Source organism: Carya illinoinensis, chromosome 14 (genome assembly GCF_018687715.1).
Source record: "Carya illinoinensis cultivar Pawnee chromosome 14, C.illinoinensisPawnee_v1, whole genome shotgun sequence".
Taxonomy (NCBI): Eukaryota; Viridiplantae; Streptophyta; class Magnoliopsida; order Fagales; family Juglandaceae; genus Carya; species Carya illinoinensis.
In genome coordinates, this window is record NC_056765.1 from 24425868 (window position 1) to 24449305 (window position 23438).

General features: G+C 33.6%; 3 protein-coding genes across 3 annotated transcripts; all 3 read right to left on the reverse strand.

The window, feature by feature from the left end:
• Nucleotides 1–2295: 2295 nt before the first annotated feature.
• On the reverse strand, nt 2296–13281 carry LOC122293720. Its single transcript, XM_043102214.1, has 2 exons — nt 12615–13281; nt 2296–2366 (listed from the first exon to the last, which is right to left on the reverse strand). Exons 1-2 carry the CDS (start codon nt 13279–13281, stop codon nt 2296–2298), a joined length of 738 nt encoding a protein of 245 aa, XP_042958148.1.
• A 3428-nt stretch (nt 13282–16709) lies between these two features.
• Nucleotides 16710–17942, reverse strand: LOC122293721. Its single transcript, XM_043102215.1, has one exon. The coding sequence runs from the start codon at nt 17940–17942 to the stop codon at nt 16710–16712; it is 1233 nt and encodes a 410-aa protein (XP_042958149.1).
• A 2871-nt stretch (nt 17943–20813) lies between these two features.
• Nucleotides 20814–21912, reverse strand: LOC122293294 (probable CCR4-associated factor 1 homolog 11). Its single transcript, XM_043101826.1, has one exon. The coding sequence runs from the start codon at nt 21727–21729 to the stop codon at nt 20887–20889; it is 843 nt and encodes a 280-aa protein (XP_042957760.1). The 5' UTR covers nt 21730–21912; the 3' UTR covers nt 20814–20886.
• Between the last annotated feature and the right edge of the window lie 1526 nt (nt 21913–23438).

The following is a 23438-nucleotide window of genomic DNA, read 5'->3' on the forward strand; positions in this document are numbered from 1 at the left end:
ATTAAAAATTATATTCTAATAATATTTTTTTAACCTTATAATATTTTTTATTCTATTTTTTCTCTATTCTTTTTCAATACTCTATAAAATTTAAACTTAAAATATCTTATTACTATTCATAAACTATCTTATTATTATTTACAAAATTTCCATCTCATCTCACTCCACAAGCATGTCCTAAGGATGCTGGTATATCCACATGTGGCCTACCCAAATCCCTTGCCTAGGTCCCACCACCTGTCACAGGCAGATAATCTATTTTGGAGCCCTATTTCGAATTTCATCTCTAAATTATGTATGTAAATTTATTTCTTTGATACTTTCATATTTCATCCCTAAATTTTTATGTAAATTTGTGTGATTTTAATTTATATCTTTGATACTTTGCATGTTGTCAAATGGTTAGTACTTTGTTAATTGAAGTGAATGGTAATTATTGTTTTATTGTATGTGATCATAATACTTCTACAAGCCCAAATACCACTGACATTCGTCCCCTACACCTATCTTTACCTGAATGCCTATGGGTCCACCCAAAAAAAAAAAGAAAATACATTTGTAGTGTGGGGGACCACTTTAGAAAATTAGAGGATAGTAACCCCAATGACCACGGGCCATAGGTAAAATGTAACTATTGTGGTATTTTCTATAGTTGCCAATATAAATGATATGGCACTTCCCAAATAAAAAAAACCAAGTACAAGAACAATGCAAGAAGAATCCCATAAGATGCGTCGTACTTGAGAAAAATCAAAGTCGATAGGAGATTGTACTTCAAAAGACAACAGATGAGAGTAGTAGGGTTAATACATTGAAAGAGTTTGTGAAATTTGACCCAGATAGGTGTGAAAGGTCTTTAGTTCGTATGATCATAATTGACGAGCAACCATTTAGATTTGTGAATGGTGAAGAGTTGCAAATCTACTCTAAGGACTTGGAGCCTTGTTTAATATTTCCTTTTGGCACACGGTGGTGAAATATGTTCTTAAAATATATGGACTTTAAGAATGATTTATTAAAGAATTTATCAAATATTTAAAGAGTATGCCTTATAAGTGATACACAGATATCAATACAAAATTTGAACTATATATGTCATATTGCACATTTTCTAGAGAGTGATTGAAACTTGAACAGGAAAATTCTTAAGTTTTGTTTGATTACCAATCACAAAGATGACATTATTGGGAAGGTGGTGGAATCCGAAATAAGAGAGTGGGGTTTGGAGTAAGTTTTATCAATTACATTGGATCATGCATCTTCTAATGATACCGCACTTTACTACTAGAAGAATAAGGTCAAAGAAGAAAATATGTTCATCTTAGGTGGTGAGCTGTTACATGTGCAATATTGTGCACATGTCCTTAACCTTATTGTGACTAGTGGTTTGAAAGATGTTAAAAACTTGGTTCAAAAGTAAGAAATGCAGTGAGTCCTATGAGGCCTTCACCGCGAGACTTCAGAAATTCAAGACTTTTCTTTATGATGTATCTAAAAAGATGTGTCTTGATGTTCCTACAAAATGGAACTCAACCTTTTTTTTTTTAAATGTTAGAAATGGCCAAACAATATAGAAAATGTCTTTGATGTCACGGGAGATGAGAATATGCAATGTGTTTGTTACTTTGATGAGGAACAAGAGAGAAGAGATCAGTGCATCCCAAAGATGGGAATGGAAAAATGTGTGAGCCTTTATTATGATGTCACATGCACCATATTAGCTTTTCGTATGTGACATGAAATGAAGATTGTCAACGAGCTTGTTAGGTATAGAAGCAATTTGATAAAATATGTAACATTATTGAACTTGCTTTACGTACTATGGCATTGAATACGAGACTAAAGTATTAAAAATATTTGAAAGATTTTAGTAAGATAAAAGCTTTGCTATATGTTGTTGTTATTCTTAACTTGCACTACAAAATTATTAGAATGATATATGGGTTCGAAAACATCATTGGGAAGGGTGGACCAATGTCTATTAGACACCCTCAATAGATGTATGATAAGTTTGCCTCATTCAAGGGAGTTAATATTGAGGTTCCATCATATAACAACCCGCATCTCTAGAGCTTGTAAAGATAGAGAGACCAGATGCTAATAACTCAAGCATAAATTTTTTGTACCAAATATAAAAATTTAATGACATTTATAAAATAAAGTTGAATATTGCATTAAAACAAAACTCTCAAAATATCGTTGTTTGAAAACATATAATTAAAAGAGTAAAATGTTTTGTACTACAATTTCATTTCAACTGAGATAATAGAGAGAAAATGAAGTCTTGTCAATGTCTCAAGCCTCAATATCCTTGTCATTCCTCGGATTAGCATCCCCACTAGCAACATCTTCGTAAGCTTTCTCACCTAGAGTGGAAAAAGCATAAGAAAAAATAAATGAGTCAAATACTTAGTAAAAACCACATAATGCAATAAACATAATATAAACGCATGGTTTCAGTTAACATTAATATTCTTGAGAAATATTACTTTAGATCATAAGATATTTACCTCAGAACATTATAGAAAATATACTTTTACCATAGTGTATTACAAAAAAAAAAAAAAAAAATCATTTTCTCAACCTCAAAGCATCAATCATTCGTTTTGTTAATCTCATCCTTTAAGGCCATTACACATTGTTAACTCACGTGTGTTAGGGTTAGCGACATGTGCGATCAATTGTTCTTCCCATAGCTAGTGGATAATAACCGAAGCTCAGGAATGGGTCATCACTACATGTACCACCACTGATGCATTCCAACGTTGCCATCTCTCGCAACCTCATGGTGCCATCCTCATTCATATATGACCCATTCATTAATCTCATCAAACACATGTAGTTATATTATTTTTTTTTTCATTAAACTCACCTTACCACGCATCTCATTTTTTAAAATATATACTATATAATATTCAGTTACATCATCATTTATGCAAACTCTAAAATCACTTACAATTACCTTCATCATAAATAGGATTCACAAAATGGGGCTACTAACGAAAGTTCATACATATGGATACTTTCATAAATCCTTACTACTTACACATAATTGTAAATGAGGCCTTAAAGTCACATAAAACAATTTATGGAAGAACGTGATCATAGTTACTTACCTCGGTCCTTGTGCTAATAGTGCATGTATCCAAGATTTAAACCAAACCTATAATATTTCAGTAGTGTCATAAGTATTCTTAATCATCATATGTTATAGTAACATGATAGTCTTCCTTCTTTTGTTTTCCCTTGTTCGGGCGGACAAATGCTTGTCACCAACCCTTAATTGCACAATTGTGGTGGCTTAGTACGGTAGAGGTATGTTAGATAGCTCTTGTCCTCCTTTGTTTTTGGTTGACAAAATAGAGTGTGTGAAATGTGATTTTGTGTATTAAGCATGGGTAATAAATGCTACTACGATAGATAGGATTTTAGTGATAGTCCATGAACAGCATATGAATGAGGTCTTAGTGGCATCTGAATATGATGACTTCACACAACTTTTCCACCCTCAAAATGTTATTCTTTCTCATGTGGTTGAGTCTAAACTCACAAATCTTAGTAGCAAAAAGATGAGGGGGAAGGAAGAATAATAGAAAAGGTTGAAAATTTTGGGAAGTGATTTATGAAGAATGTATTTATAGGATGGTGAGTCGACTAGAGATGCGACGTTACCTATTTCATACATTACGTTGGTATAGTTACTCTAGCTACTAGGCAAGGTCTTATGGACAGGTCACTGTTTGGGTCGCGGTTTGACTTTCATGAAAGCTTCCGTCTTATTTTTAGGAGCGTAAAAATAAACCGAAAAATCTGCTTAGACCGGTTGGTTCATCCGGCTTCCGATTAGTTTGGTCTGGAATCAGTTTTATGTTTTCCAATACTGAACCAAATCGATTCACAATTATATATATTATTAATTATTAATATTATATATAATACATTTTATATTATATATTTTTTATATAATATATATAATTATGTATCAAAATAATATAATATAATTTATAGCATAACATTTTAATCTTAAATATGAATATTTATTCGATCATATATTTTAAATATAAAAATATATATATATTAAATAAATTTTATTGCCTAATGGATTCTCAACATATTTCTTTTGATAAATACATTAGTAATACTAATACACTTAATATATTACAATCAAAAAACCGGAAGTACCGATTTAGCAAAGTAACCAATGCGTAATCGATTTTAAAAAATGCAAAATCGATGTTATTGGTTTGGTCTTAAATTTTGTCCAAAACCAAACCAAACCAAACTGGTTATACCCTTACTTATTTTGAGTTTCTAGAATAATTTCCAACCAGAGTTGTCTCTATCCCTCTCCAAAAATTCGTATACTAAAACATCTAGAGCATTGGCAATGACCAAGTCTAAAATTTAGCTAAAATGTTGTATTTTGGCCATAATATGGACTTCTAGCTAGATTAGTCCATATTGGACTAGCAATCCCCAAGTTCAAATAATAATATAATATTATTTATTTTAATAATATTTGATGATTATTTTTATTATTTTATAAATACACTACATGTAGGAAGTTGTTATTCATTTGAAATTTCCTTTGAACTCTTTGGAGGGGGGTCAATTTCACTAGCATACAAGCTGTAGGAAATTCTTAAACCTCACCCTCTAGCGTGGTACTGATACTGAAAAGCATTAAAATCTACTAAATTGAACCTTTTGCAGCTATATAGCATGGTTTGATGGTTTTTTCTACACTTTGAGGCCAAAGAAGATAAAGCATTACCTCTAAAAAGGTATCATGAAAGAAAGAGATATAATTCATTGAGTTTTATATATTCTATCTGTTCACTTGTGGAAATATACTCCAAAACAGTCTACAAATTACCAAAACAATCCACAAATTAGAAATACAATCCACTAATATATCCAAAAACAGTCCAAAAATTACCAAAACAGTCCACTATTACCAAAATAGTTTATAAATTACTAAAATTGTTCAGAAATTACCAAAATAATCCATTAATCAGTACATTAATTTAGTTGCTTACCCAACCACTTGTTTATCCAACCCATAGAGAAAATGGACCAAAAAAATTCGATTTTCTCCACAAAGTTTAATCCCTAAAACTCATTGTCAAAACAGTTTCAAAACAAGAAAAGGGAAAAAAAAAAAGTCATCTTTCTTCTGCTAAAGTTTTTTTTAGCTCATCCATGGAAAATCCCCAATGATTTACCTAAAAAGCAACTGAAAAGCAAACATGTTCCAAGTGTTTAAGGTCCAGTTTTTTCCTAGGTGGTATTTTTACCATATAATTCAGTGTTTTTTTTTTTTTTTGGTGTATTTTTCATGTTGCATGCAAGTAACAACCCAACACAACACAACACAAGTCCATTAATGTACCATAATGTCTGGATAAGTACAATATGGCTTGTGAAATGTATAAAGATAGCTTAAGAAAAAACTTTTATGACAAGTACAATATGAAGAAGATTACAAATACCAAGTAAAAACCAATGAACTTATGCTCCTGAATCTCAGATGCATTCAATAAAAACCAAACAACCAAGGAAATGATAGTATATATCCCACAAGCCAATCTCACCACACATAAGCATGACGGTATTATATATACATGTAATATCATATTCTAAACACTAACTTCAAATTGTTAAATCATGATGGGTTGGATAAAATGGTCAGTATAAAACATTTGGTTTGTTAAAAACAGAGGAAAAATTTTGTCAGCATAAAATAATTGAACAAGCCCAGAAAACTGGAATTCTTGCTATTCCTCAGTAGAAATGCATGGCTATTCCTAAAGGTTCTTTTCTTTGTATTTATTTAACTAAAAAACTGGAAAATCTTAGAATAAGAAGGGAACCACAATCCTACCAATTTATAAACAACAAATACCAAATCATTTACCCAAATCGCGATCTCTTGTGGCAAATTCTTGGAGGAAATCCTTCAACCTTCTGGACAACAATTCACCTACAAGGAAAAGGGTTCAACACATCAATGGTCATTTGAAGCAAAATACACGGTGATTCATACACTCGATGAAGAGAAAATGGGAGAAAATCGAAAGAGAAGAGGGTTATGGAAAGCCTTGCACACACAAACAGAGAAGAGGGAGAGAGGAGTGAGGAAGAGAAATAACTGTGCTAGAAGATGTAGAAGAACGTGGGTGATGGAGACAAGGAGGCAAGGTGGGTTGAAAAAGAGACGAACGTGGGGTGATTTTGGGAGAAGAATGAAACAAAGAGGAAATGGGGGTGAATCGGTGATTACGGGACCAAGGAAGAGAAAAAACTAGAGAAGCAGAGTGTAGGAGTTAGATAAAATAATAAAATAGAAATTTGGTCTGTGTACAGCTCTCCAGATATGCTAAGTGACTAAGAATTACTGTAGTTGTAGTTTCTAACTTTTCATCTATGGCTAGTCAGATGCTAAGGAAAATAACCAACAAAGTTTAAATTTTGGACTTGCATTAGGCAATGGCGAGGCCATTGCCAATGCTCTAAAGGCTAACACTCTCATCTTATCCTAACCTAGACCTCATAATATTCGTAATAATTCTAGTATACGTGTACGATAGATATAACAACTAAGAACCAATCATGCATTAAAGTACTCTAATTATTACTTACGACTAACCGAGGTTTACACATCCCCATCGTATTGCCTTTTATCGACGCCGGGAGTGCGAGAAAGCATAAGCGACGTATGAGGTTTAGTTATGTCAAAAAACAAAAAAAGAATTTAAACCAACAATCAGATTTGGAAATGTACTTTTCAGTGTACCCTTATGTGAATAATTTTAACATTTTAAGTTGGTGGAGAATAAATATCTTGTTATAAAAAAGATAGCTTGTAATATTTTGACCATTCCTATTTTTACAATAGCCTTAGAGTCTGGATTGAGCACTAGAGGCACATATTATTTATGAGTTAATTGTCTCCTAACACTGTAGAGGCTTTAATTTGCATTCAAAATTTGATTAAAGGGAAATAGATTGAGATTTAGAGGTGGTGGACTTTGTGGAGAGCTACGAGGAGGAGGATCAAGATGGAAGCTGTAAAGGTAAAAATTGGCTAGGATTAGATGACTATATGATAAGGCTTATCTTATCATTATATTTGAAATTAATGGATGAATGTAAAATAATTATTGATTTATCTTTAAATAATATTGAGTCTATCTAGAAGTCTTAGAGGTTGTTTAGATAAGTCATTAAGGTAAAAAGCAAGTCCATGAGGATCTGAATTTATCCAGAACAAAAGCTGAACTAGAAATTAGTCACTGCAGAAGAGAGTTATCGCGAAATGTCAGCAATTCTTCAGGAGACGTTCCCACGACAGATTCTATTCGTCAGTAGAATCCTAATTTAACTACTCTTTTCAGATTATTTATTTAAAAGATCCTATTGGTTAGGATCTGTAAAGATTCAGATCTATATATTTTCTAGAGTACTTTCTTGTATATATTTTGGTGAGAAAATTCCTTAGTGAATTTTCATATTTGTGATCTTTCTTTGAGTGTGATCGTGCTTCAAGTGTGAAAGATCATCGATTGGATTTCAGTCACTGGAGTTCCAGGGGGAAAGTCAATAATTTGAAAATCGCCAGAGGTTCTGGTTGCTACTGCGGTAGAAAACAAATGGGTCATTTGTCTGGATAAGTAAGATAGTCAAGTTATAAAGGTTTTGTAATTGAAAATTACTTGTTATTGATTTTTAAACAATAAAATTGATTTTCCTGGGTTTGGCTGGCCCGTAAGATTTTACCTTTAAAGAGTTCTTTAAAGGGTTTCCATTTGTAACCAATCGTTGTGTCTTACAAGTTTGATTATTTTCTTTAAGTATTTAATTCATTTAATAATCGTATTATTGAGATCTAACAAATTTGTTCCAGGATATTAGTAGACAATTTCGTGATTTTATAAGAATACTTGAGAAATTTCAATTGGCATCAGAGCGTGGTTCACTCATTCGAATGTGATCTGTGCCCTTGTAGATCATGTCGATGTCATTGTATGTCACACCATACTTCGATGATGATATAGATCTCATTGTAAGGAAATTAAGAAAATTCTTGTTTTACAAGAAAACTAATGAAAAACAAAAATGAGGTAAGAAATTTTCTGCAAAGATAAATGAGTCTAAAAATTCAAATAAAAATAAATTTGAGAAAAATGACAAAGTTAAGTGCCATGAATGCTTAGGATTTGGTCACATAAGAGTTGAATGTCCAAACTTTAAGAAAAATGAAGAAAAAGTATTGAATGTCACACTTAGTGACAGTTTATATTCTGAAAGTTTAACCTCATCATCTAATGATAAAAATATTTTATAGCTTTTCCTCCTATTGTGAATGATTTTCCTGATATTGCACTAACAAAATCTGAAAGTGGTTGTGATTATAGTGATTTAAATGTATCACTTGTTGATGCTGACTAAGAATTAAGTTTACAGGAAGCATACAATGATGTGTGTGAAGAAGTGATCAAATTAAAGAAACTCAACAAGAAGTTGTACAATAAATTTACTACTGTGGACAATGAGAAAAACAATCTTTCTGAGGCATTAAAAATTTCTAGTGTTGAAGTATTAATATTAAAAGATCAAAAGGCTGCACTAGAAAAAGAATTGAAAAAGTTTCAGGAGCGGAAGCAAAAAACTGTAACATAGAAATTAGAAGAGATGTTGAGTTTTCAAAAATCTAGTTGTGATCACACGGTTTTGGGATATATGACTTCCCAAGGTATGGAACTTAAAGGCTCATCATCCGCTGCCGTTTTATCAAAAGATATCATTTTTATTGAAGAAAGTCAAGATGAGGAAGCCCCAAAGAAGGCCGTGTCTAAAACTCATGTTCTAAGAGCCTCACATGATAGATTAATGACAAAGAAACTCAACCAAAGTAAGTCCAAAAGTAAGTTTACTCCTACTTGTCATTTTTGTGGTATTTTTGGCCATATAAAGCCATATTGTTTTAACATGGAAAAAATACAGAAAAAAAAGGAAAAATAAAATATACAAGAAATGAAAAAATTTAGAAAATAAGGCTGAAGAGTTGAGTCATCAAATAACTTCCATAAGTCTCAAACTTGATGAACTAGTAGATTGGTTTTTCAAAATAAAGAAAAGTTCATACAAAGTGGTGTTGATGAAAAGAATAGGCTAAAATTTAAAGTAAAGTGGGTGGTTAAAGAAGATGCCATGTCACATAATTGATAGAATTACTTGTATGTTCTTTATATTATTATATTAGTATAGGACATGTATTTTATTTTTTTGTTTTGCTTTTAAGTTTCTATTTTTCAGTTTTAAATAAGAAAAATATATATAAAATTTTTCTGATTTGATTCAAAATTTTTCTTTAAGGAAAGTATATGCTTGATATGTCAAAGTTTGAATACTTGTGTTCGCACATAGTAAATTCTTGAACCTATGGAATTCTCTACTTTGTGCAATTCACTTTGTGCATACTAACTCTATGAGTAATCTTAGCAAAGTTTATTTTTAATACACAGTGAGGAACTTGTATGTATGCATATTATAATTGAAATTTATATTGGTTATTAAGATGCTCATCATAGAGGGAGTTCATGCCTTGAATTGACTAATACTAGTTGAACCTAGTATATTTATAAAGAGCTCTCCCCTTACCAAACACAAAGAATTGATCCAAAACGTCGGTGTTAAATTATTAAGGAAAAAGATTAATACCTTACACGGATATATTTCCTTAAGTCTTTATAGAAAGAATCATTACTCTAATCATTGTGGAAAAAGATGAGCAACAAAAAAAAAAAAAACAAATGGACATAAGAAAAAAGGGTTGTGCAAGTTAGCGTTTGGAGGAAATGCTCATGTATTCAGGCTCTAGCATAAAATTTGACTTTTAGGGTGAGTAACGAACTCTTGTGAGCATCCATAAGAAGAAAATACTCTGAATAATAGTATCAGAAATATATTGAAGAATAAAAAAATAAATGCTATGGTATAAGTGTAATCATTCACACTCACATGAATTTTGACATTGATAATCTTATAAGGAGTGAACATCCGTAGTGATTGTGGCAAGTGAGAGGGTGTAAATGATCAGATTTGTTTTGTGAGATACACTATAGTTGAACTAAGATGAGGTTAAACATATTACTTGTCTCTTCTTTCATTTTTATATTTTTTTAAAAAAATTTAAAAAATTATTATTATTATTTTATTATTTTTTGTTGCAATTTTTTTAATATTTAAAAAATTAAAATATAAATTAATTTTCTATTTTGGTCAATATGGGGTATTTTTCTAAGTCTGAAAATGAACTCTAAAATATTAGCTAAAGTCCCAGTGGGACTCTATGACTTATGGCACGCGCATAGGTGCAAATCACTTATGTTACTTAAGTTTTTTTTTGGTTTTGACAAACTCACGTCCAGACTCCCCCTCCCCCCTCTCTCTTATTTCCCGCTATCTATACGGGACCTCACCCACCTCCCTCTTATCTCTTTTTCTCTTGAGCCCAGTCGCACACTCCTTCAAATCTCTATCTCTTCTTAGACTTTCGAATTCAGAGGTAAATCATATCCTATTATTTTCCACTTTCTAATCAAGGTAAGTCTTCTATGGTGTTCGAAATTTTCATTCTTTAGTGCTCGGATTGATTTTTTTTATTCTATGGAAAGTTTGATTATGTGAAGTTTTGGCTTGGATTTGTATTTGGGTTGCCTAGATAGCGACTAGATTGCTCTTTCCGAATCTTGTTTGCATGTATCGAGGACAATTTTTGAAGTGGGTTCTTGGCCTTTGTCATTCAGTTTTTATGGTATGCCTACCAAGTATTTGATTTTTTATCTCAATCAAGTTGTCTCAATCATTTGCTCATTGTTTGACATACATTCATGCTCTACATCATGCGCATTTAATCCATGAAAAGTTGAGACACATGAGAGTTGTACATCATGTTTTTCTTAGTGTCTTCATATTGGGACACATAAGTGATATTTATTCTCTTTTGTGTATTGTCAGATTAGTGACAAAAATGAGGAGTATTGGAAGAGCAAATTGAAATATTTTGATATTGTGAAATTTAGGGGGAATTTGAGTAAGTGTGAGTTTAATGGATTTGCTGAAAATAAAAAGGGGGTGCAATAAAATATTGAGGGGGAGAACTATATACTTTAGGGGGAGCAGCAGATTATGAAGAGAGGGAGAACTAAGTATTGAACATGGTTATTGATGATGACTAGAATACTATTTTTGTGGGTTTACATTATGTCTAACCTTTGATTATTATTGAGACTAATTTCAAATAGTTTTCTATGTCATTTCTTCTCATTACTGTATTAAGATTTTTTTTACGGGATCTTGGTCTGCTGGTTATTTTTGTCTTAAGTACACACTACATTCATTAAGTTGGTTTTTTCACAAATTCGCCAAAGGGTGAGATTGTAAAGGCAAAAATTGGCTTAAATTTGATGACTATATGATAAGACTTATCTTATCATTATATTTGAAATTGTTGGATGAATGTAAAATAATTATTGATTTATCTTTAAATAATATTGAGTCTATTTAGAAGTTTTAGACGTTGTTTAGATAAGTCATTGAGGTAAAAATCGAGTTCATGAGGATCTGCATTTATCCAGAACAGAAGCTGAACAAAAATCAGTCACTGTAGAAGAGAGTTATCATGAAATGTTAGCAATTTGTCAGAAGACGTTCTCCCTGTAGATTCTATCCGTCAGCAGAATCCTATTTCAACTGAACTCTTTCTGGATTATTTATTTAAGAGATCCTATTGGTTAGGATCTGTAGAGATTTAAAGCTACATATTTTCTAGAGCACTTTCTAGTGTATATTTTGGTGATAAAATTCTTTAGTGAATTTTCATATTTGTGATTTCTCTTTGAGTGTGATCGTGCTTTAAGTGTGAAGGAAGTTAATAGAATTTGAAAATTGCCAGAGGTTCTGGCTGAAACTGCTGTAGAAGATAAATTGGTCATTTGTCTGAACAAGTAAGAGAGTCAAGTTACAAAGGTTTTGTAATTGATTTTTAAACAATAAGATTGACTTTCCTGAGTTTAGCTGCTCCGTAGAGTTTTACTTTTAAAGAGTTCTTTATTGGGTTTTCATTCGTAACCAATCGTTATGTCTTGCAAGTTTGATTATTTTCTTTAAGTGTTTAATTCGTTTAATAATCATAATATTGAGATCTAATCAATTTGTTGAAGGAAATTAGTAGACAATTTCATTATTTTATAGGGATACATCAAGAATTTCAGAAGCTATAACTGCCATTAATTTAATCATTGTTCTAAATTGATTTATATTTCTTATAAAAAAGATTTTTTATTTCAAGTGATTTAGAGACAAATTCGAGAAAATAGACTCAATCTTTATCTACTTCGGTTACACATTGATATACATATGATTTGCTAATTCATTCATTATATTTATCTTCTTCTTTTTTTCTAATTTTTCATCCATCTTTTTTTTTTTTCAAGTTTTATTTAGTTATTGCATTTTGACCATTGGAGGGACTAAATTGGTTTCTTTTTTTTTTTTTTTTTTTGAAGTAAAAAGTATTTGTATTAATCAAGTAATCGTTTCAGAGTTACATCTTTTTTCAATCTCTATGCATTCGGCTATACAAGCTGGTGTTTCTTCCATCCATATAACCTCTGTGTCTAACTTTAGAGCCTCCTTAGCTAAACTATGTGCAGCTCCATTAGAACTTCTGTGTATGTACTGAATCTTCCACCCCACCTTTTGCTCTAACAGCTTCTTCACGTCTAACACAATGCTTCCATAACATGGGAAATCTGGCATCTCCTCATTAACAGCTTTGACTATTGTCTGAGCATCACCTTCAAACCAGACTCGGCAGAAACCAAGGTCTCTACACAATTCCAAGGCTTTCCATAGAGCTAAACATTCAGCCATAGCTGGAACTTGAACATGAGGTCTCTGATCACAACATGCCGTGAGAATCTCTCCCTTTTCATCCCTTATAACAATCCCAAAACCTGCTTTTCCTTTTTTTTGATCTAGAGCTGCATCCCAGTTGACTTTCACACTCCCTGCAGTAGGTTTAACCCATCCAACTTGTCCCAACAGACCTCTAATAGGATTTGGGTGTTCTACCACAACTTGGGCCATCTGAAATTCTCTGAGCTGCTCTCTTGCTATATTGATAAGATGCTTAGGTGGCATAAAACTGTTTTCAAAAATGAGCTGGTTCCTTCTTAGCCAGATTCTCCACATTACCACTGCTACTTCTTCCATTTCCTCAGTTGTTCTGTGCCATCTTCTCAATCAAGTCCATTAGGCTCTCTTCCCTTGTACTCCATTTCTGAACTCTAGCACTTGATTCTGTCCACACATCAGAGGATGCCACACATTGCCACAAAGCATGCATGACAGTCTCCTTATGCACTTTGCAAACTGGACATAGATCACTTTCCATGACTTTTTTTAAAACCAGGTTGCTTCTTGTGGCTACATAGTTGTTCCCTGCTTTCCATAAGAAAAGCTTAACTTTCTCTGGCACATTCAGTTGCCAAATTTTGCCCCATCTCTGATCTTCTTTGGCTTCTGTTGAAGACTCCCCTCTAGACCTTCTTCTTCTTTCCATTTCAAGAAAATATGCACTCCTAATCGAGAAAATTCCTTTTTGTGAAGGGCCCCACACCATTTTATCTTCTCCACCCATCTTGCTCAATGGAAGGCTGAGAATTTGCTCCACTTCAGTATCCACAAAGATCTCTCGAATAAGGGCCTCATTCCAGATTTTTTCCCCTTCCACTATCAACTCTACCACCTTTGCCTCTCTTTGTAACTTTGATACTGGAGATTGTACACTGAAACTAGTGGGGATATTAAGCCATTTGTCTTCCCATATCTTTATGCTCAATCCATTTCCAACTCTCCACCTCATACCTTCCCTTATTAGATCAGTAGCCTTACAAATACTTTTCCAGATGAATGAGGGACTTCTTCCCACTTTAGCTTCCAAAAAAGAGGACTTGCTAAAATATTTTTGCTTGAAGATCTGGGCCACTAGACTTGTAGGGTAAGTAAGAATTCTCCACCCTTGTTTGGCTAGCAAGGCCAAGTTGAATGCTTCCACATTTCTGAATCTCAATCCCCCTTTATCTTTTGGTTGCCCTAATCTGTCCCATCTAGCCCAATGCAAGCCTTTTTCAGTTTTCTGATTACCCCACCAGAACTTGGCCAGCAGACCATTTAATTCATAACATAGTCTTTTTGGGAACAAAAAGACACTCATAGTATATGTAGGTACGGCTTGAAGGACTGCTTTGATGAGGACTTCCTTCCCTGCAGCTGATAGGAGGATATTTTTCCAATTTGACACTTTTCTCCACACCCTTTCCTTAATGCCTCTGAAAGTGAGATATTTTGATCTCCCAACTACAGCAGGAAGCCCCAGGTACTTTTCATATGACCCCACCATTACTGAACCACCAGCATCTTTGATTTGGGACTGCATTGTCAACTTAGTATTTGAGCTGAAGAAAATGGCAGACTTTTCCTTGTTCAACACCTGACCAGAGGCCTTTTCATACACCTGTAGGAGCTCTTGAATCCTGAACCACTCCTTCATTGTTGCTCTACCAAATAGAACACAATCATCTGCAAATAACAGATGATTGATTCTAAATCCTCCCCTGCCCACACTCACTCCTCTTACATCCCCTCTCAAATCTGAGAAATTGAACAAAGTTGAGAGACCTTCAGCACACAGCAGGAAAAGATAAGGAGATAAGGGATCTCCTTGTCTTAAACCTCTTGTGGGATGAAAAATGGGGCCAGGCTGCCCATTAACCAACACTGAGTATGATATTGATCTCACACATCCCATTATAAGGTTGATCCATTTAGCATCAAATCCTAGTTTCTTCATGATAGCTTCCAGGAAGCCCCACTCTACTCGATCATATGCTTTTGACATGTCTAGCTTGATGGTCATTGTTCCAACTCTTCCTTTTTTCCTAGCTTTCATAGAGTGCAACAGCTCATATGCTATCATTAAGTTGTAGTAATCAGCCTCCCGGGAATGAAAGCACTTTGGTTTTGAGAAATAATAGCATTCAGGAACTTTTTCATCCTATTAGCTAACACTTTTGACATGACCTTATATATAACATTACAAAGACTAATGGGTCTATATTCACTAACTTTTACAGGGCATTTAACTTTAGGAATGAGAGCAATGAAGGTATGATTAATAGAAGGGGCAAAAGAGTTACCATTCAGCCATGAAAGAACTGTTGTACTAACTTCCTCTCCAACAATAGACCAATGCTTTTGAAAAAAGCAAGCTCCAAAGCCATCGGGTCCCGGGGACTTGAATGGTGCCATTTGATGGATGACTTCTTCAATCTCCACTCTAGTAAATTCCTTGTTCAAGCTTTCATTCATTTGGTTGGTAACTTTGGTATCCATCTGAGCAATGCACTTCTCTACCTCTTCTGAGTTAGGATTTGTTGAAGTGAACAGCTTCCCAAAATAAACATTGAAAGCCACCTCTATCTCTTCTTGACTAGTCCAGCTTCTACCATCTTCATCACTGACTTTTAAAATTCTGTTCTTGCTTCTTCTTTGAGAGGCACAGCAATGAAAGAATTTGGTATTTTTATCCCCTAGCTGGTACCAGTTTTGCTTAGCTCGTTGTCTCCATTTCAGATCCTTCTGTTCCAGTAGCTTTTCAACCTCCCTCTACAGATTCTTAATTACTTGAATATTCTCTCTACATTCCTCTACTTGCAGCCTTTCTAGTTCTTTTGTCTTTTCTTCTAGTACCTTCTCTGTATTAGCTCCTTTATGTCTACTCCACCTTATTAATGATATCTTACTTCTCTCTAAGAATGACTGCAGGTTGTGATTCCCTCTATCTTTCCAAACTCGCTTCAGTACCTCAATACATTCCTCCTCTAATGCCCAACTGGCTTCATATCTAAACATCCTTTTCTTTCTACCCCCCACCTTCCTATCTTGGTTAATAAACCATAGTAGAGGTCTGTGATCTGAACATCTAGCAGCCAGCACCTCAACCCAGCTTTCCTTGAAACAACCTTTCCATTTTGCATTGACCAGGGATCTGTCTAATCTCTCTTTGGTGAAAGTGTCATCCTCATGTCTATTACTCCATGTAAACTTATCCCCCCTCCAACCCAAATCAAACAATTCACACTCCCCTAACACATTTCTGAATTTTGCCATTTGACTTTCCTTTCTTGGTCTACCACCCATTTTTTCATCATGTGTTACTATTTCATTAAAATCTCCAATTATTCCCCATCTTATGTTATCATCTAGTTTGAGTGAGGAGAAAAACCTCCAAGATGCACCTCTCTTACTCACATCAGGTTCTCCATAGTAACCTGTTAGCAGCCATTTGTCTTGCTTATTCTCATCTAAGATCCAGAGACTTATATGTCTTTGTGAGTAATTGGCCACCTCAGCATTTATAGATCGATCCCACAGCATGATCAAGCCTCCCTTCCTTCCCAAAGGTTCCACTACAAAGAACCCATCACATTTCAATCTACTTTTCACAAATTTAGCTTTTCTATTTGTCAACTTAGTTTCCATTAAGAAAACTACATTGGGCCTCTTCTCCTCCACCATATGGTAGAGGTCTTGAACTGTCCAAGGGTTCCCAAGCCCTTGGCAGTTCCAGCTAAGTGTTTTCATTGAGAGAGGTGGGGCTGTTTGACAGCCTCCACCTCTTTCTTTTTTAGTACTTCCATCTTCTCCTCTTCCAATTCTACTTCTATCTTTCTCTGTTTTTTTTCTCTGCCCCCCTTCTCCTTTTTACTTTTTCTTTTTCTTTCCTGTATACCAACAAACTCACCAGCCTCTGTTCCTCCTGCCATCCCCCTAGCTTTTCTCTTCCATTTCCCATTCCCTTGCAAAATTTCCTCAACTGCACTAACTTGAATTTCCCCCTCCTTTATTCTATGTTCTGCTCGGGCTATCACTTCAGCCTCTTCAACTAAAACCTCAGTTAGTCCCTCATCTTGTTCCTTTTGTCCTTCTCTAAAATCTATCTCATTGGACTTTTCTGCTACTAACTGGAAATTATCAACAGACTCGCCCCTGACCTCCCTTTCTTTAGAGTTTATATTGTCTGATTCTATCCCATCTGTCTCCATATACTTACTATAATCCTGCTTTGTCTTACTTCTGAACTTTGAGCCTCCTACCCTCACATCAGCTCTCAACCAGGCCCCAAACTGAACCCCCTCTACTCCTGTTTTTTTCCCACATTTCCCATTCTTATGGACGATACAGCCACACACAAAACACAGATGAGGGAGTTTTTCATACCTCAAAGGGATCCAATACTTGATGCCCTTAACTAAAATAGTTCTTCCTCTTGCTAACGGTTTTGTCAGGTCCATTAGCAATAAGACTCTCAACACACTACCCCAGCCACTGCCATCTACCTGCGTCTCAACCTCAATAACTTCACCAATGGTATTGCCAATCCTCTTTCCTTCTTCTTCATTCATGCAAACTAACGGCATCTCTAGCATTTGGATCCACATTCTTTCTTTCGAGAAATCCATTCTTTGAGGTGGAATGAGACCATTGAATGGCAATATTATGAACAGGTGGCTGTCAAACAGCCATGGTCTGCCATCCATTACCCTCATCTTATCAGCTTCGTTAGCAAACTGTATAGCAAAGATGTTTGCTCCTACTTCTTGGAATTTTGCTCTTCGACTGATACGCCATACCTTCCCCATTGTGTTCTCCACAACCGCTGCACTCACTCTTCTGTCCAGCCAGATTTTGCCGACCACACTACACTCAGCCTTTTTCTGCAGATCCTCCAAAACTTCTTCACCTATTACAATGTCACTTGCTTCTTCTTCAGTAAGCCTTAGTCTACCCCATCTCTCCTCTATCTCGTTCATTTTTCCTCCCAGAGCCACCGTAGACCACTCTGGTTTGTCCCTGCTACAACCTTTTTCCTCCCCCAGCAACCGTTATTTGGCTTCCAGTCCACCCCACACCACTGCGCACCCTCCTTCCCAGTACCTGATTCTGTTAGAATCTTGAGTGGACCCCACACACCACCTCCTTTTCCTAGAGAGAAAAGAAGAGGCGACTTTGGATTTCTAAAGTCAATTGAAGAGGCGACTAAATTGGTTTCTAGGTTTCCAAATATCAACATTTGAGTCTTTTTTATAATAATAATAATAATTTTGTGATGCAAATAGATTTAAATTAATTTGTAATATTTTAAAATTTTAAGTTATAGATCTGATTGAAATTAGTTTTAAATTATTTTCTAATATTTTAGATATAAATTCTATTTATATATAGTTTAGATTGAAAAATCACTTAATACTATGATAGATATGTGCTGAAAAGTCATTCTAAATTGTAAAAAAGTGTGTTGTAAAAAGACTATTTTGAATTTTTAGAAAGCCACAAGTGGCCGGATGGCCTATAGGCCAATTTCCATCTCGACAGTGCCACCTACATGTACGGGATGGGGCTGAGGGGAAAAGTTAAAAAAAAAACAAAGATATGTTACATAACAGCTTTATATCCAACACATTATTATTTTTAAAATATAAAATAAAAAAAATAAAATAATAAATTTATATTTTTTAATAATGTAAAAAAAAATATGAGACTGCTGTATATATTTTTTTAAAAAAATATACACCCACTTAGATAGGTTTAAAATAGACTCTCGCCTAAATAACGAGCAACACACAAAATAATATAAGAAATATTTTAATTATAAATTTTTTTTATAAAATTAAATTTATAAATTAACATAATTTAATATAATATATTAAATTATAAAATTATTTTTATTATAAAATATATATAATATATTATATAAAATTATTAATTTATAAATTTATTTTTATAATCGTAGCATTTGTAAAGTATACATTTAAAAGTATACATAAAGTTTTTTAAAAAGAGTTGCCAGAACCATACTTGCATTCAATGAAGGCTGTAGCTGCGGTAGGCCCCTTGTCAAAAAGTCAAAAATAGGGTTATATGTTACGTGTACGATTAATCAAACGTGTAATTAATATTTAAAATCAAATCAATTCACTTTGACAAATTATGATGACCAGACCATCCTAATTTAATAACTTTTAAGTATAAGGATAAGGCATATATATACCATTTTTGGAGTTTACATTGACTACTCTAGTTTATTTTTATAAAACTATTCATCTCATTTTATTTTATTTAATTATTATAATTTTTAAAATTTTTACATAAATAAAATAAATAATTGAACTTTTTCAAATTTAAAAATAAAAATAATATTAAAAAAATTATATTTTAATAATATTTTATTCAATTTTCAACTTTTATCTCAATTCATTACATCTCATCTACAAAAACAAATGAGACCAATTTCGTACATATGTTGGTCAAGTTTCATTCTTGAAGCCAAAGTTTGATGAGTGATCATAAGCAATTATAAAGTATTTATGAAATATAATTAGGATGAGATTCTCAACTAATCTTAAAGATATTAAATCTATAAAATCATTTATACAAATTGTAAACTTTTAGGTCCCTTTTAGATTTTAAGCTGAGTTGAAATAAATTGAATTCTTTATTAATAGTAATGAGTTGAGATGGTTGAGTAAGTTTCATAAAATCCACTTAAGATGGATTTATATGTATTTAAATATTTAGATCATGAGTTTAAATATATTTATAAGAAATTAAAAAAATAAAAAGATTTTGAATTATGATGAATTTAATGATTTTATAATTAAATATTTTGATATTAGACTCAGTTTAAAATTAGTGCAAACTCCAAACAGGGCTTGATAATACTGCATAATTATAGGTCAGTGTGTCAACATTCCACAGACTACCTATTAAAAAATTCACTATGTTATAAAATAGTAAAAAAAAATTTGAGAAATACTTTTTGCAGTCGGCAGATGTAGTGGATGTGCAGTCGGCTGTAAAAAAGTGAATTAATACGAGACCTATATGAAAAAAAAAATTATTTTTATAACTTTTTTTTATTCATATAGGCCTCCCTGAATATAAAAAATTTTTTTATAATTTTTTTTATTCATTCTGTACAGCCGACTGTACGCCGATTGCTTTTACCGACTATATGTAGCAAAGTCTAAAAAATTTATACTCATCATTTTCACATCATATTAATAATAAAGTTTTACTAAAAGTCTTCAATATTAATAAATTATTTACTGTTTAATAAGCATGTACCTGAAATGCTTTTAAAGTTACTTAAGATGGTTTTTAAAAAACTGTAGTAATATCTTTAACGAGCTTTTTAACAAAAGATTCAATTAGATATTTGTTTTTTTTTTTATAAATTTTTTAAAGTAGATTTTATCATTTTAGGTCTTCTTAGGTTCTTAGGCTCTAAAATACTTTTAAAATTAGTTGTATTACTTTTTTTAAAAATATATAGTTATTTACATAAACATTTTAATAAAAGCTTCAATTTAATATTTCTAAAAAAAAATAGATTTTCTACTATTTTAGATGATTAAAACATTTATAAAAATTTATCAAATATATTATTTTTTCTTTAAAAAATTTTTTAAATAGTTAAAAATATTTTTTTAATTTAAAATTCAATCCCAAATAAGCCCAAAACATACTACTTTTTTCTTAGAAGGGCTTTTAAACTGTTTAAAATACTTTTTAAACCTCCAAACTGAAACCCAAACAAGCACTAGGGTTTAGTTTACTCTAGCAGTGCCCACTAATTAGGTGTAATTATCAATTTTTCTCACTTGACAAACAAGAGACAAAAGTTGCCAAAATTAATATATCAATCTTATTAAACAATTTTTTCAAATAGAATAAAGAATATATAATTTTCAATTTTTAAAACACTTCTAAGCCATACAAGACACCGGCATGTTTTTCCGGCCCATCAGCTACAAAATACACATCCCTCATCTTTTGGAAGGCATGCCACGTCAGCAAACTATCTGAACCGGCCTGGTGGCATTTCCCAACCACCCGGTTCACGTCGAGGGTCCTGGCCACCCGGTCCAGGCCGCCATACAAGCTATTACAGAACCTCATCATGTACTTGATGTCGTAAACCTTGTTTCCGAAAAGCACCCTCATGATTTTCAAGAATTCCTCCATACGACTCGGCAGCCTCCGGCGCGTGAGGATCTTCACCAGGTACCCAAAGTCGTACGCGCTGTGAAACGTCACCCAACTCACAGAATCGTTACAAACAAGTCCCGATGACATCATCAACTCCGCAAACCGGGCCGAGTCGAGCCCCTCCTCCCTATTTCTATCGAAGTCAATCCCTTGCCTTCTCAACAACTCGATCGAGTCAGGAGCGTGGGCATCACGTGCCACGTCAAAGTCGCTGAAGTTGAACTCCCAGATGAACCGGTTCCCAGTACCGAGGTCCGGAAGGTTCCCGTCGGCGTCGGAGAGAGTGAGGCCCACCTGTATAAGGTTCAGAACGTCGACGTTGCTTTTCAGGACACGGTAATGATCCGACGGCCGAAGCTGACCGAAGTACGGCTTGGCGGTATCTACAGCAGGCCGGAAAACAAGGCCGGGGAACTCGGTATCCATGGAAATATATGGGTAACTGTCGATGACGCCCCTTATCAGCTCAAATTCAGAGTCCAAATTAGCCGCCCAGACCTCCCGTATCACGATCGGTCTCAGATGCGGAATGGAATCGTCGGTAATCATGGTCGATGGGAGTCAAATAAAGGCCAGAAACGGATGAGGCTTTTTGAGAGATCAGAAGAAGACAAGTCTTCTTTCTTTAAGCGTTACGAGGTTGGTTGGCGTTTGATCTGTGGGTTGCCGTAGTGAGTGAGAGTGAGAGGTTTTATAGAGAAGACTGCGTAGGGATGTTGCTCGGAAAGAGAGGGGTGTCTGAAGACTATAAACAGTACCGTAACAAGTTCAACGCGTTTCTTGCTTTGTTTTGACCGAGGAAAGTTATAGGATCGGATACTCGGTCCACGTCGGCTAAAGAACGGTGAACCGCATTGTTCCGACATTTTGGAAATGTATATTTTTATTTATTTATTTTTAAAAATTTTTAATAAATAAAAAATAAAGGTCGGTTTTATCTATAGGCTTCATCGATATAACTAGCATTTTCCTTACTAAAATTGTGTTTATGTTCTTTCTCCTAATTATTTTCATGAGTTAAATAAAAATGAATCGTTATCATGAGTTGATTTGAAGTAAATTTTTTATTTAATTTTTATTCCTTATCTTTTTCATAAAAATGAGGTGTTCTTTATTATGATTTTTTTCAATTATTATTAAATTATAATTTAAGTAACCTTTTAATTAAACAATTTATTTTTAAAACTATTTAAAATGTGGTTTGATTGAGATAGCCTAACGAAAGATGAAGAATAGTATTAATTTTTTGGGAGTTATTTGGATTGAGAAAACCTTTCAACTCATTTCATAATTACAAGTTTTTCAAACTTTTACACAAAATATAATAAATAATTTAATTTTTTCAAATATCAAAATAAAAATAATATTCTTGTTAATATCGAAAAATCACACAACAAGTTGAAATAGGAGAGAGAATTATTTTCAATCTACTGTGACGATTTGAGACTTGATCGGTGTGGTTTGGAGCCCTTGGCAATGCTTTGGTGTGGCTGTGCATACATATATCCATGATAGTGAATGGAAAATAAATGCAGGAAAAATAAAAGAGATGGAAACACATAGATTTACGTGGTTTGGCATTAAGTATACGTCCACGGGTCGTTTGAAGGGCAAATATACTATAATATGAATATTTTTCAGTCTCTCATTTCTTATTATATAATAGAAGCCTTAAATCTATTTGTTGGATGAGATATTCTCACTGGAGCTCTTGTTGCAAGGTTGAAGAAACTGGTCAAGAAGCTAAAGTCAAAGAAACATTTTTTTCATTCAGTTTGATCCTTTTTTATCCTTGGCCTTGGTGGTGCTTAGGGATAATAATTTTATTCTACTCCTCGTTGGCATGCCTGATTTGCTTTCCTCTCTCTCTCTCTCTCTTCGTCCCTTCCTTCTTTTCTCTTGACACTCTCTTTCCCTTATCTCCTCTTTATTTCCTCTTTATCTCTTCTTCCTCTCTCTTCTTATTTGTCTTCTACTAGGAGTCATCTGATAGACTTGGCTTGGTTATTTGGGCCTGAGATATTTTATCCTTCTTCAATTCTAATAATATTTTATTCAATTTTTAACTTTCATCTTATCTTAATTTACTATTCAAACTACCCTTAAAATAAAGAATAATTCTAAAGATAGTTCCGATTAAGGGAGTCCCTGCACATGCCTAAGTGATGGAGATGCAAGAAGGGCCATTTGCAATGCACTAAGAGGGCTAGATGTGCCGAGGCTAGGAGGACGACTTTGGGGTGTTTGCATGTTTCGAA